At 32.8% G+C, this 16,006-nt stretch overlaps 1 protein-coding gene across 2 annotated transcripts in view; it reads right to left on the bottom strand.

Annotated features, from left to right (window-relative positions):
- LOC132718131 (ras suppressor protein 1-like) overlaps positions 1–16,006 on the bottom strand; it is a 146,417-nt gene that overhangs the window by 89,769 nt on the left and 40,642 nt on the right. For both annotated transcript variants that reach the window (XM_060701757.1, XM_060701755.1), the window contains one exon: positions 4,777–4,844. In XM_060701757.1, coding sequence (XP_060557740.1) covers positions 4,777–4,844 — 68 coding nt within the window. The remainder of the gene's footprint in view (positions 1–4,776; positions 4,845–16,006) is intronic.

Raw genomic sequence — 16,006 nt, 5'->3', positions numbered from 1 at the left:
AGGTTCCTAAAAAAATAAACTCCCTGTAGCGTGTTTACATCATGAAAATTTTAACAATGAAGACAAAGTACATATTTGGATAATACTTCAACAAAAGGGCCATGATAGCCCTATATCGCTCACCTTAAGGAATAGATCTTAAAAACAAGCAACAGGTTTATAAATTCTTAAATGTCATTTAAAGGTTAGTGTCAAATGTAAAGTATTTTTGGCCAACAGGAATGCTAACAAGTGTATAGAAATACCTCTTTTTTTCTTTTCTTTAAAGTACAGGTTGCTAAAAAATAAACCCCCTGTAGCGTGTTTACATCATGAAAATTTTAACAATGACATCATAATTAACAAGACGAAGTACAAATTTGGATAATTCTTCAATAAAAATGGGTCAAAGACAAAAATGGTCGGGTTACATTTGTATACCAAATAACATGAGGCTGTGATGTTACAAAAATTTCCAACCATTGACCATTAATTTCGAACATTTAACTAAGTCGGTAAACAGGAAGTGGATAAGCGATAGACCTGACCTTGGGACCACGTGTTAATGCAGTCACAATACCAAATATCAAGAGGCTGTAATATGTAGTTGCTGAGAAAACTGTTACGGATATTCTTCCATTTACAATTAATGATGAAAATTTAACTAAGTCAGCAAATGGGAAGTGGATGAGCGACTTACCTGAAATCGCATTCCCACGGTATGTGACTACATGTTAATGCTGTATACCAAATATCAAGAGGCTGTGAAAAGTAGTTGATGAGAAAATTGTTACGAAAAATTCCTACCATTGACCATTATTATGAATTTAACTAAGTTAGTAAACATGAAGTGGATGAGCGACATACCTAAAATTGAATCCCATGTTATGGGACAATGTGTTAATGCTGTATCCTAAATATCATGAGGCTCTGATAAGTAGTTGCTGAGAAAACTTTTACCAAAAATGGCCCAACCAATTTGCCTGCCTGCCCGGAATCAGATCTCAATACATGATGGTAAACAGTATTTTTTTTTGCATATAATTATGTAATTTTTTTCGAAAATCAGTATTATAGTCGTAACAGATATCATATTAGTGTTTAAATATTAAAATATTTTTTGATAGTGTTTACTCAGGGGTATCATGTTGGGGACAGGATCTAACCCCCAAGCATGTGGTTTATCATATTAGAACACTCCTTTCTACAAAAACTCCTTTCTGTTCACATGAGTGGCTCTATACACAGGTTAATTTGTAAAATTAATTCTTGTAAAATGTTATAAAAAAAAACAAACAAACAGCAGGGATCTCAGTAAGGTCAGAATTTCACGTGGCAGACTGTTTGGCCAAAAGTTTCATGAGTCAAATCAGTTTTTTCTTGTGTTATTTTTCTACATGAATCATTTTCATGTTTCAAAAATTACTGTTTGGGAAGTCATTTTGAGTAGATTTTCAATTGATAATATTGTGAGGTTAGGTAATTTTCAAATTACGTAAGCTTCTTGCTTAGTTAGCAAAATGATAAAGATAATTAAGTATTACTAGCACCATGGATAATTACCATAATTATTGTTCCATTTTCACTTACATTTATTGAGGTCAATATTACATGTGTATACATGTATAATTTTAGAAATTATAACACGGGAGGTGATATATACATAAATACTGAATGTCATGCCCTAGTACTGAATGTCATGCCCTAATACTTCACAAATAGTTAACAAAATACCTGTTTTAACAAAGCACATCGATAATTGTATTCTTCTTTACTTCTTTGTAATGAAATACGGGTAGTTTATGTTACAAAATTTCTCAATTTTCGTGTGCATGGCCGCCATTTGTCATACTTTCGGTTTAGTTCTATTTATAATCTCAACTCAAGGTCAGATTGATACAGATATTTTCTGAGGCTGTTGAATGGATTAATTGACATGCTTTATTTATTTATTTGAATTGTATGTTTGTTCTAAGAATGAAATATTATGACATATTTATTTTATATTGTAACCTCGAACCACCTTATTTGCATACCAAAATATTTTGGTTCTCATTTGCATACGCAAAGCTAATACCAGCGTTCGTATCCCAAAACATCACTTTGCCTCTGTCCTTAATATATTAGATGTACAAAATTTTGTCTCATCGAAATCTTTCATAAATTTCAATAAAAGTTTCATTCATTGAATAAATTCATCTTGAAAAGGTATCTTGAAATATATGATTTTTCCTGCAAACCGGAAGGATGTACAAATAATATCCGTGCTGTAAATTAAACTTTTATCTTAATCAGCTAACTTTTGTGAAAAAAATACAACATTTTTTGTTCACTTTCGTTTGTTTGTGAAATAATAATACACAATAAAATGTGCAAGTCATTGTCAAGAACCGAAATATTATACATGGTATTTCTGAAATGACACAGTCTCCTTACTGATGGTGTTACGAAATTAATGGAAGAATCCATTATTGAATAGGGAAATCAACTTCACTGTAGCTCTCAAATTTGTGCTCTGATTGACTCTGTTTTGAATTAACATTCACATTCAACAACCTTTTCATCTTTCTAATGCTTTAACAGAAAAATCTTCATAACAATGTCTGTTGAGACTAAAAATACAAGATACACTATCTCAATTTATCCCTACAAAGAAAGTCTATATAACCTTGCGATAAAAAAACCCCTTTAACAGAGACCAATTTTCAACTCTAGACCATAATATGAATATACTTTGTAGAAACCAACAAGCTAATGCCTTGTGAGAAATATCTAAGCTCTAGCCCTTTCCATTTTGAAGTATAAGAACTGTTAAGTTTTTTCTTTTAGGTGCCATAGCAACCAAAGTTTAACATGGAATGGAATTCTTTGAACAATCTGGATAGAGCTTCATACAAAGAGTATTCCTGCCAAGTTTCATTAACATTGACCATGTGGTATCATAGAAGATGTCGTTTGAATAAAATGTGGATGGACGCCGGATGACAGACGCAAATGATGGGCCATCCTAATAGCTCACCTGCACTGTGTGCAAGGTGAGCTAAAAACAAGATTGCATTTGAGAAAAATGCTATGCCACCGCATTAATACCTAAGCTCTAGGCCTTTTGGGCATTTACAAGAAGGTATTTTAAGTTTTTGAAGCCTTGTACCTTGTACCTACAGACAATAAGATTTTTTTATTTTTTACTATATGTATATATTGAAAATCAATGACCCCCGGGGCGGGGGCAATTTTGACCCCAGGGCTATAATTTGAACAATCTTGCTAGAGGTTCACTACACAATGTTTCATGCAAAATATCTAACCTCTAGCATTTGTCAATTGCTAGAAGAAATTTTTTTAAAGTTTTTACTATATACATATAACGAAAACCAATGACCCCGGGGGCAGGGCCGATTTTGACCCCAGGGCTATAATTTGAACAATCTGGGTAGAGGTCTACAACACAATGCCTTATACTCTAGGCCTTTTGGGTCTTTACAAGTAGGTATTTAAAGTTTTTACTATATGTACATATAGTGAAAATCAATGACCCCCGGGGCGGGGCCGATTTTTGACCCTAGGGCTATAATTTGAACAATCTTGGTAGAGGTCTACCAGGCAATGCCTTATGCAAAATATCTAAGCTCTAGGCTATTTGGGTCTTTACAATAAGGTATTTTAAGTTTTTACTATATGTACATATAGTGAAAATCAATGACCCCGGGGGCAGGGCCGATTTTGACCCCAGGGCTATAATTTGAACAATCTTGGTAGAGGTCTACCAGACAATGCCTTATGCAAAATATCTAAGCTCTAGGCCTTTTGGGTCTTTACAAGAAGATTTTTTAAATTTATTCTTATAATTCCTTTTGGTTGCCATGGCAACCAGATTTCTGCATGGAATGAAATTCTTTGAAACAACTTTGGAAGCCCTTCACCCAAGGATCAATCCTGCCAAGTTTGGTTGAAATTGGACTATTGGTTTTTCACAAGAAGATTTTTTACGTTCACTATATAATCTATATAACAATGACCCGGGGCGGGGCCTATTTTGACCCCAGGGCTATAATTTGAACAATGTTGGTAGAGGTCTACCAGACAATGCCTTATGCAAAATATCTAAGCTCTAGGCTATTTGGGTCTTTACAATAAGGTATTTTAAGTTTTTACTACATGTATATGTACATATAGTGAAAATCAATGACCCCGGGGCGGGGCCGATTTTGACCCCAGGGCTATAATTTGAACAATCTTGGTAGAGGTCTACCAGACAATGCCTTATGCAAAATATCTAAGCTCTAGGCCTTTTGGGTCTTTACAAGAAGATTTTTTAAATTTGTTCTTATAATTCCTTTTGGTTGCCATGGCAACCAGATTTCTGCATGGAATGAAATTCTTTGAACAACTTTGGAAGCCCTTCACCCAAGGATCAATCCTGCCAAGTTTGGTTGAAATTGGACTACTGGTTTTTCACAAGAAGATTTTTTAAGTTCACTATATAATCTATATAACACACACACACACACACACACACACACACACAAACAAACACACACACACACAGGTGAATCGCTATATGCCACCGCATCGCAGATGCTGCGGTGGCATAAAAAACACACAAAAAAACAGCCTACCTACCGACCCACTCCTTATAACCCTGGGTCGGCAATAGCAAACATAAATTTTTAAGAGTGGCCTTAGTATGCAAGACCATTAAAGAACATTCAGTTTGAAGCAGATAGCCAAGATGATTATGAATTTAAATTAAAATCATTTTAGTAGATATATATAAATCAAATTTGATATAAATACCTTAATGTGGTTGTTAAAACAGTTAAATGTTTCCAGGTTGTATAAATTTGTAATAGCAGCAGGTATACCTGTAAAAGAAAATGTTCAGAATTATAATGCATCTCATTACTTTGACGAGTTCTGACTGGCAAACTACTTCTTGGGTCGATAAAGTGTGTAACAAGTGACCCAATGTGATAACTATTTGCAAACAATCACAACTCCAGACAACCTCAACTCTTTCTTTCCATTACACAACATAATGTTGATTTGCATCACACACCTTACTGCAAACAGATTTTTGGTGAAATGAAAAAACATGTAGTAAATAGATCCCTATGTTCAATAACAAGCTAGTAAATCCATACCTGCATTCATTATAGGATGGTTATCATGCATTTCAAAATGTATCATGTTATCGAAAATTACAGTTACAAATTGGTTTAAATTTGTGCTCTGTAAAGAAATTTTATGAATGTGTGGCTGAATCATGTCACTCAGGTCACCCTCCTGAATGATGCCATGTTTATTCAATGTAAACAGCTAAAGTTTTCGACTTTCATTATTTGATACAGATATCACAATTTTGACAGTTACCGGTACCTTGATTTAAACTTTATGAGACTGAGTCAGGTGTATGATAATTGAAGATTAGTGACAGTCGGTAACGATCTGCCACACTGACGATTCGCCCGACTTAAGTGATGATTCGCCCCACCTAAAATTACTGAATTTACATTTTTAAAATTCATTTGGATTTATTCAACCTTTGCTGCACAAAATGTATTTGCCCTGCATTTTGACGGACAAAAATAGTTAAAATCTAAAACATATAACTCAAATTTACTTTTTTCCAGTTATAATGATATACTGGCTTTCTTCAATTACATATTGTTTATAATACTTTTTATACTTTTAATATATAATCCAACATACAAACAAGACTAACCATGATTAAATTGAAGCTTGGTTGGGATTTTATGTAGTCATAGTCACTCCGAATGGGATCAAATGTGATGCGCGCACATAATCAGTGGTGATAAATCAGTCTTTAAAGTAAGAAATCAAGCTTTGCTAAAAATTCCATTATCAAAACAACAAAAATAAATTTGGAGGGAAAAGGGGAGGGCATTTTGATCCCCTTCCCAGTGTATGACTACATAAAATCCCAACCAAACTTCAACTTAACAAAGGTCTTGTTTATTTATTGGATTTTATTATGTCATACACTCCTAGGTTTTCAATTGAGACTTCAAAGCAATTTTTGGCAAAGTTACATATAAGATACATATCTAGCTATATGTATCAGTTTTGATTCGTTTCATAAACAAGAGGGCCATGATGGCCCTCAAATTGCTCACCTGTACATAGGCCCCCAGGGGCAGGGCCAATTTTAACCCAGGGGCTTTAATTTGAACAAAGGTGGTAGACACCCATTTGAAGATGTTTCATGATAAATATCTAAGCTCTAGCTATAAGAAGATGTTTTAAGTTTTTACTATACACATATAGGGAAAAACACAGATCCCCCCCTCTGGGCGGGGCCAATTTTGTCCCAGGGCTTTTATTTGAACAAACTTGATAGATACTCACTAGAAGATAGTTCATGCTTAATATCTAAACTCTAGCTCTTTGGGTTTTAAAAGAAGATTTTTGGAGGTTTTTACATATACTTATAACATTTGATACAGCTTTTCGGAATTTGTAGATGCTTATGATAGGTACTAAAATGCAGCCTTAATAGAATTGTATTACATTTCCATTTTTATGGAACCAATGAGTGACCTCTGCTTTTGACAAAAGTTGTAAACAAGAAATGTTGTTGGATGTTATTAGCATACCTAGCACATTATTAGACCAATAGCCTGCAATGAAAATACAACTGCGTCGTATCATATTTTATTTACAACTGCGTCGTATCATTTCGTAAAAATCATTATTTTCTTGAAAAATAAACATCTCTTTTTAATGAAGGTTTAGTAAATGATCCAAAATTATGTTTTGATGTTTATGTTGAACTCTGAAAACGAGTATATAATTGATTTGAAGGAGAAATCGATAGATAAAGCAATATGAACAGCGTCGTATCCACAAATTTTCATAAAAATTCTGCCCCGCTTCGAGTTGCAAGTTCGCTTAACTTTTGTTTTACAAAATAGTTGTGCAAGCAACATATACCGAACGAAGCGGAAAATAGTGTAGCGTGTTAATACATATATCTCGTTTTCAGTCATTTCCAACAAAAAAAGTTATAAACAAAAACATACGTTTTTCGTTCCAAGATGGCGGCGTTTGTTTACATTTTGTAGGATACGACGCAGTTTTGATTCCCAGCCCTGAATTAATAAGCCTTAATTAAGGCAAACTTTCCTTAATGATGGACAAACTTCTATACCGTCGGTAATTTACGCAATTATCAGAGCCCAACAACAATTATTTTTGGCGTTTTTTTATTATTATTTTTTTTTTTTTATTTGAAAATTAAACTAAATGAAACAAAAAAAAATATCAAAGTTTTGTAAACTATTTCAATTGATGTTATTTAACTGCAACCAAACGCTATTTTTTCTCGACGTCTTGAGATGACAAAAATATATACTGTATTCGTATACTTTCTTTACTGCAGCCAACAAACAAGGCAATTAATCTCTAAAAAGTAAACATACGAAGACAATTGCTGTGTCTTGTACAAATCCTCGCTTAAAGTCATAAAATAACATATGCATTTTCGACTTCCATATAATTTTGAAAAGTGCCGTACGGCTAGCCAATACAGTGTGTCCTGGCTAGTCTTACGTGACTCACATACGGCTAGAACTTTCAACAAGAGGGCCATGATGGCCCTGAAGTCGCTCACCTGTACATAGGCCCCCGGAGAAAGGCCAGTTTAAAGCCCGGGGCTTTTATTTGAACAAACTTTGTAGACAACCATTAGAAGATGTTTCATGCTAAACATCTAAGGTCTAGCTCGTTGGGATTTTAAAAGAAGATTTTTTAAAGTTTTTTCTTTACACATATAGTTAAAAACAATGACACACCTGAGGCAGGGCCAGTTTTGACCCCAGGGCTTTTATTTGAACAATCTTTGTAGACACTTACTAGAAAATGTTTCATGCTAAATATCTAAACTCTAGCTATTCGGGTTTTTTAAAAGAAGATTTTTAAGTTTTTGCTATACTTGTATAAGGAAAATCAATGTCCCCCGGGGCGAGGCCAATTTTGACTCCAGGGCTTCTATTTGAGCACACTTTGAAGACACTCACTAGAAGATGCTTCATGCTTAATATCTAAACTCTTGCTATTTGAGTTTTTTCAAAGAATATTTTTTAATTTTTGCTATAGTTTTACACATATAGGGAAAATGAATGACCTCCGGGGCGGGGCCAATTTTGACCCCAGGGCCTTTATTTGAACAACCTTGGTAGACATCCATTAGAAGATGTTTCATGCTAAATATCTTAGCTCTAGCTCTTTTGGTTCTTTAAAAGAAGATTTTTCAAGTTTTTACTATATGTATATAGGGAAAATCAATGACCCCCTGGGGTAGGGCCAATTTTGACCCCAGGGCTTTTATTTCAACAAACTTGGTAGACACCCATTAGAAAATGTTTCATGCTAAATATCTTAGCTCTAGCTCTTTGGGTTCTTTAAAAGAAGATTTTTTAAGTTTTTACTATATGTATAAATGGAAAATCAATGACCCCCTGGGGTGGGGCCAACTTTGACCTCAGGGCTTTTATTTGAACAATCTTGGTAGACATCCATTAGAAGATGTTTCATGCTAAATATCTTAGCTCTAGCTCTTTTGGTTCTATAAAAGAAGATTTTTTAAGTTTTTACTATATGTATAAATGGAAAATCAATGACCCCCTGGGGTGGGGCCAACTTTGACCTCAGGGCTTTTATTTGAACAATCTTGGAAGACATCCATTAAAAGATGTTTCATGCTAAATATCTTAGCTCTAGCTCTTTTGGTTCTATAAAAGAAGATTTTGTAAAATTTTTACTATATGTATATAGGGAAAATCAATGACCCCCTGGGGCGGGGCCAATTTTGACCCCAGGGCTTCTATTTGAACAAACTTGGTAGACATCCATTAGAAGATGTTTCATGCTAAATATCTAAGCTCTAGCTCTTTGGGTTCTTTAAAAGAAGATTTTTTAAGTTTTTACTATATGTATAAATGGAAAATCAATGACCCCCTGGGGCGGGGCCAATTTTGACCCCAGGGCTTTTATTTGAACAAACTTGGTAGACACCCATTAGAACATGTTTCATGCTAAATATCTAAGCTCTAGCTCTTTGGGTTCTTTAAAAGAAATTTTTTTAAGTTTTTACTATATCTATATAGGGAAAATCAATGACCCCCTGGGGCGGGGCCAATTTTGACCCCTGACCCCCTTATTTGAACAAACTTGGTAGACATCCATTAGAAGATGTTTCATGCTAAATATCTTAGCTCTAGCTCTTTTGGTTCTTTAAAAGAAGATTTTTTAAGTTTTTACTATATGCATATAGGGAAAATCAATGACCCCCTGGGGCAGGGCCAATTTTGACCCCAGGGCTTTTATTTCAACAAACTTGGTAGACACCCATTAGAAGATGTTTCATGCTAAATATCTTTGCTCTAGCTCTTTGGGTTCTGTAAAAGAAGATTTTTAAGTTTTTACTATATGTATATAGGGAAAATCAATGACCCCCTGGGGCGGGGCCAATTTTGACCCCTGACCCCTTATTTGAACAAACTTGGTAGACATCCATTAGAAGATGTTTCATGCTAAATATCTTAGCTCTAGCTCTTTTGGTTCTTTAAAAGAAGATTTTTTAAGTTTTTACTATATGCATATAGGGAAAATCAATGACCCCCTGGGGCGGGGCCAATTTTGACCCCAGGGCTTTTATTTGAACAAACTTGGTATACACCCATTAGAAGATGTTTCATGCTAAATATCTTAGCTCTAGCTCATTTGTTTTTTTAAAAGAAGATTGCTTAAGTTTTTACTATATGCATATAGGGAAAATCAATGACCCCCTGGGGCGGGGCCAATTTTGACCCCTAGGGCTTTTATTTGAACAAACTTGGTAGACACCCATTAGAAGATGTTTCATGCTAAATATCTAAGCTCTAGCTCTTTGGGTTCTTTAAAAGAAGATTTTTTAAGTTTTTACTATATGTATATAGGGAAAATCAATGACCCCCTGGGGCGGGGCCAATTTTGACCCCAGGGCTTTTATTTGAACAAACTTGGTAGACACTCACCAGAAGATGTTTCATGCCAAAAATCTAAGCTCTAGCTCTTTGGGTTCTTTAAAAGAAGATTTTTTAAGTTTTTACTATATGTATATAGGGAAAATCAATGACCCCTTGGGGCAGGGCCAATTTTGACCCTAGGGCTTTTATTTGAACAAACTTGGTAGACACCCATTAGAAGATGTTTCGTGCTAAATATCTAAGCTCTAGCTCTTTGGGTTCTTTAAAAGAAGATTTTTTAAGTTTTTACTATATGCATATAGGGAAAATCAATGACCCCTGGGGCGGGGCCAATTTTGACCCAAGGGCTTTTATTTGAACAAACTTGGTAGACACTCACCAGAAGATGTTTCATGCCAAAAATCTAAGCTCTAGCTCTTTGGGTTTTTTAGAAGAAGATTTTTAAGTTTTTTCTTTTGGTTGCCATGGCAACCAGAGTTCTGCATGGAATTAAATTCTTTGAACAATTTTCAAAGGTGACCACCAAAGGAACATTCCTGTGAAGTTTGGATGAAATTGGCGTAGTGGTTTATGAGGAGATGTCATTTAAAGTAAAAGTTTACGGACGACGGACGACGCACGGACGGACGACGCACGGACGACGGACGGACGCCGGACGAAAAGCGATCACAAAAGCTCACCCTGTCACTTTGTGACAGGTGAGCTAAAAATGTAATAATAATTTAAGAAAATATCTTTCCATGTTTCTGAATAAGTCCAGATATTAATTATGTGGTTTCAACAATAAAGAGTGATAAAACAAACCAATATGTTAATAAATTGAAAAGTGGACCGAGTTGAAAAAAGGCCGAGCTGACTCGGGGCCGAGTACGTTTTAGGGCCGAGCTGATACTGAATCGATGTAATGCACTAAAATTTGCAGTCTATCAAGCGAAATATATCAATAGCTTTACCAGATTGTGAAGAAAACTTGATTATACATACGGAATAGATTGCAACCAAAATATCAACGTAATAGCTGGGACTTCCTAATTGATAGCAAATCTTCTCAACCTTTTCTCGGAATAACTGACCAAGATGGCGATTTCGGGAAAATGATGTCAGAGGGAAAATAGTTCGTATTCATACGCATACAAATTTTTACTCTGTCATTCACACTTTTTAACCATTTTAAGGTATTATAAAAATCGTATTCTGTTTTTCCTGAATTATTGTGTTCTATGATAGTTAGTTAGTTTATGACTTGATAAAATTGGTACTAAATTCATGCAAGTACTTTGGCTCTCATGCATCGGGAACCAGAAGACTGGTCTCATTAAATTTTTATCGACTGCTAGCGTAGTAATATTCAAATCGCGTAAAGCAATGGTAAATGTAATTTTGTGATAAAAGGATTTAAAATTTAGTAATTAAATGACCAGTCAATTTTAAAATAGATAAGGTATTATGATGATATGAATATTATGGAAAAATATTGGAACTATTTTTGCTCAGCGCAGCTAGATAGCCTAGATGCGTTCAAAAGGTAGTAAGCTGAATTTATCGTAATTACATTGGGGGCTTGTGCCCCCAAAAACAAATTAGTTTATAATCTCACAACCTTCACCTTTCTGACATTCTGAGACCCAAACAAATTCAGCGCCTTCTGTGCTTTGATTTATGGTGCTAACAATATCACTTGAAAAATAGGATTATTTAGAATGCAAAAAAATTAATTGATTGAAAGCAAAAGATTAATACAAATGTAACTGAGGCAACACATGGCATGTGATCATACCGGTAGTCCGGTAAGTTTACTTAATTTGTTAAAAACATTTTGTAAGTTAGGTAAATACAAATTGTTCTTTTTTTATTTATTACAAAAAGTGGATAAATAATTTAAGCATATTTCATTCATTCATTCATACATTTCTATTCATTTTATGTTTACTTATTTATGTATTTAATATGTATATTTTTATCTTTCATACAATATTATTTATTTATTTATTTTACATACAATATTATTATTTAGTCATTTTATTAAAAAGTTATTAATCAAATAATATTAAAAATAATTAATATAATAAAAAAATGGTTGAGGGGTGAAGTGCCCTACTGAAGTTGGGGGGTGAAGTGTCTGAGGGGTGAAGTGTCTGGGGATGAAGAGTCTTGCTACCCTTCAGACAATAAAGCTCTATATAAAACAGTTGTTTGGAATTAAAACCCTAGTCGCTAGTTGTATGCCACATTACTACTTTTAAATTTTATAATATTATGCTAAAAGTTACAATAGTTCTCCCTTTTATCATTCTGAGTGTATACTAAAGAAATACATATCAACGTACATCCACTTACCGAAAGTTTTTAGCAGAATTAGTCCTGAATTCAGGTGAATGATTTGTACATCTTTTTTCTTGAGTGTATATTTGTAAATTGGAGGTTTTTAACATTTTTGAAACCTCATCAGGAATGAATTGAATATAAATCTTCAATTTTCTTCCCTATTCTCTTATTATAACTTGATTGCATTCATTATAATGTTGACTTTTGTAGATGTCAAATCGTATCCGAAATACAGTCGACATTGTATTAAGAGACCACTCAAGGGTCTGCCAAAAAGTGGCCTCTTAATAAAGTGGTCTCTCAATAGAATTCTGGAAAATTCGAGACTTTTTTATGTTACAAGTCATAGATATAATATAAAAACAAAAATTGTACAATATTATATATTTGTATTACAGTTTCATAATTACATTTATGCCTTTCGTTTAAAAAAGTCATCAATATGTGTTTGGGTTTTTTTTTAGTAGAAATTTATGTACAAATGTGATCTACGCTCATAATACTATTAACAGGTCATTTTGACCTTGAAACAAAAGCATATTGTCATATATTATTAATATGTTCATACACATCTCCTGCTGAACATACTTTCAAATCATTGCCAGGAGTTTTAAACTTCTTGATTTTTTTCAGCAATTAGTTTTCACACTACCCCGATTTCAAAAAATTAAAGTTTTATCATTATTTTTATTTTATTTTATTATTTTTTTTGTCGAAGTGTCATATTTAATGGGGTAGATTCTACTACATGTTTTTTATAAAGCATCAGATGAGCACCTACACCATCAGCAATGAAAGGCTCGGTTCTGTAATGTTTAGTCCACTAACGTTTCACGATTTTATTTCGACTACAAACGATGGCATTTGCTATTTACTCAGACTCAATTCCATGCACGATTTCCTCATTAAATTTATCCGGTATCATTGGGTATGTCATTTTTTTGCTCGTTCAGACGATTTTTTTTTGAAGGGAGGTCACTCTGAGCACATGACAAAACTGTGCCAATGCGGTGTTGTGATACGTTATTGCTCTGACAAATATGTCACAATAAATATTACTATCGGAAAACTGTTTCTTTCTTTCCGATTTTAAAACGATTGCAATTGTTATTCAATTCGTTTTTAAACGACAATTATTTGTGACGGTCTAATTGACGGTCGTTTAATAGATACTTTAAGACCAATGACCATGAAAAATATTTGTTTGTTCAAACCTACTCGCTAATTACACAGGTGAGAATGTCCGTAGGGACGATTGTTTGTCACGGCCGTTTAATAGATACTTTAACACTGAATTTTGTACATTTGGGCGCGACATTTAGTGGCCGCTGGCCGCGATATAAATCGTCGTTTAATGGAATTAACTTATATAGTAAAAATCATCGGGAGGGATTTTATGTGGCCGCTTAATGAAAAAGTCGCTTAATAAAGGTGGACGCAAGTACGATGCCGACTGTATATCAGTCCGAGCACTATCATACTTCTAGCTCTCTGATTTATCGCATGCTCCCAAAATTATTGTAAGGATTGGGCTATCTAGGATAAACTATTTCTTCTGTCAAACAATAAAAAGTCAGTTCCCCATTCGTAAAATAACTACTTCATACAATAAAGCATTTATTTAAGTTGTAAAAATATTCAGAAAATTGCCTCCACTGGCATGGTTGTTTCTAAATATGGCTAATATACAAACAAATTATTTTCATCGGATAGGCCTATTATGATTGAAACTTCGTTGACTCCAAAATGGATAGTAGCTGGACTTGTTATTTGAGAAAGGGAATTAACAAATCATCTGCTAGTCGGCAATTTTATTTCTTCATTTTTATCCCTTAACTTTTTTTCCCTTAAAAGTTAAGGGAAAAATCGACCATATGTAATTATTTCATCTGGGTAATTTTTTTGATTTTGTAGTGAGAACTATTTTATTCAGTCCAATTGTTCGTTTATTTACCAATATTTATTCAGTAAAAATTGTTAATTACCATACAATTTGTGGCCATAAAATCATTAACTTGTGAATTTTATTACCTCCCTTTAATAAATGTCATTAATTCACTGCCAGATTGTACGGATTATGCTCAATGTCCGTAATATTTCAAACAGTGAAATTACCAGTTTTATATCACTGATATATTTCTATAAACCACCGAAAAATCATGTAATAAAACGTGGTAAATGTTCCTTGTGCAGTGTTGAAATAGATAAATAATAATGTATAATATGTATAACAGAATAAAACAAGAGCCACCGCCGGGCGGGGCAACGCTCGACTTTTTACTTTTTCTAAACGCAAACATAGAAAGGTTTGAAACATATATTGACGTTTCCTTTTTATAAATTTAGTTGGTCTGTCTTGTCACATTAGTTTTGTTTATATATTTTGTATATATATGAATAGAAACATTAAGCATATTTCTAAAATAGCAACAGTACGCAATTTCTTAAAATAGCAACATGACGCAATTTCTAAAAATAGAAAAAAATGACGCAATTTCTAAAAATAGAAAAAAATGACATAACTTCTAAAAATAAAAAAATGACGCAATTTTCTAAAAATAGCAACAATGATGCAATTTCTAAAAATAGAAAAAATGACGCAATTTCTAAAAATAGAAAAAATGACGTAATTTCTAAAAATAGCAACAATTACGCAATTTCTAAAAATAGAAAAAAATGACGCAATTTCTAAAAATAGAAAAAATGACGCAATTTCTGAAAATAGAAAAAAATGACGCAATTTCTAAAAATAAAAATAAAATGACGCAATTTCTAAAAATAGAAAAAAATGACGCAATTTCTAAAAATAGAAACAATGACGCAATTATATATATATATATGTGTGTGTAATATATATATACATGCATATATATATATATATATGCATGTATATATATATATATCTATATATATATATATATATATGCATATATATATTCAAAAAAAAATAAATATATATATATATATATACATGTATATATATATATTTGATATATATATATATATATATATATATATATATATATATATATATATATATATATATATATATGTGTATATATATATATGTATATATATATATATTTGATATATATATATATATATATATATATATACACATGTATATATATGTATATATATATATTTGATATATATATATATATCTATATATGGATTTATATTCAATCAACACATTGAAAAACACATTTTCCTTTAGGGTTTGTACTGACTTTTAGTGTTATTGGATTTATATATCTATATATATATACATGCATATATATATATATATACACACACACACATTTATATAAATAGCAAAGTTACAGTCAGTTACTGCCAATAATTTGACCTTCAAAGACAATGTCATTATTGAGTGAAGGTCAAGGTCTTTCGGTATATTTTTAACAGTTATCTTTGAAGATTATTATGTTCAAGTTTGAAGACAATCCATTCAAAAATAACAAAGTTACAGCCAATAATAGCCAAAAAAATTAAAATTTCAATAATTTGACCTTCAAAGTCAAGGTCATTGATGAGTGAAGGTCAAGGTCTGACTGGTTATTTTTAAGGGATATCCTTGAAGATTATCATGTTCAAGTTTGAAGACAATCCATTCAAAAATAACAAAGTTACAGCCAATAACAGCATGAACAAGCAAAAATTGGACTTTTAACCTTGAAGGTCAAGGTCATTTATGGATGAAGGTCAAGGTT

Source organism: Ruditapes philippinarum, unplaced genomic scaffold (assembly GCF_026571515.1).
Source record: "Ruditapes philippinarum isolate M1 unplaced genomic scaffold, ASM2657151v2 ctg56_1_1_1_1, whole genome shotgun sequence".
NCBI lineage: Eukaryota > Metazoa > Mollusca > Bivalvia > Venerida > Veneridae > Ruditapes > Ruditapes philippinarum.
This window is presented reverse-complemented; position numbering and strand designations above follow the sequence as displayed.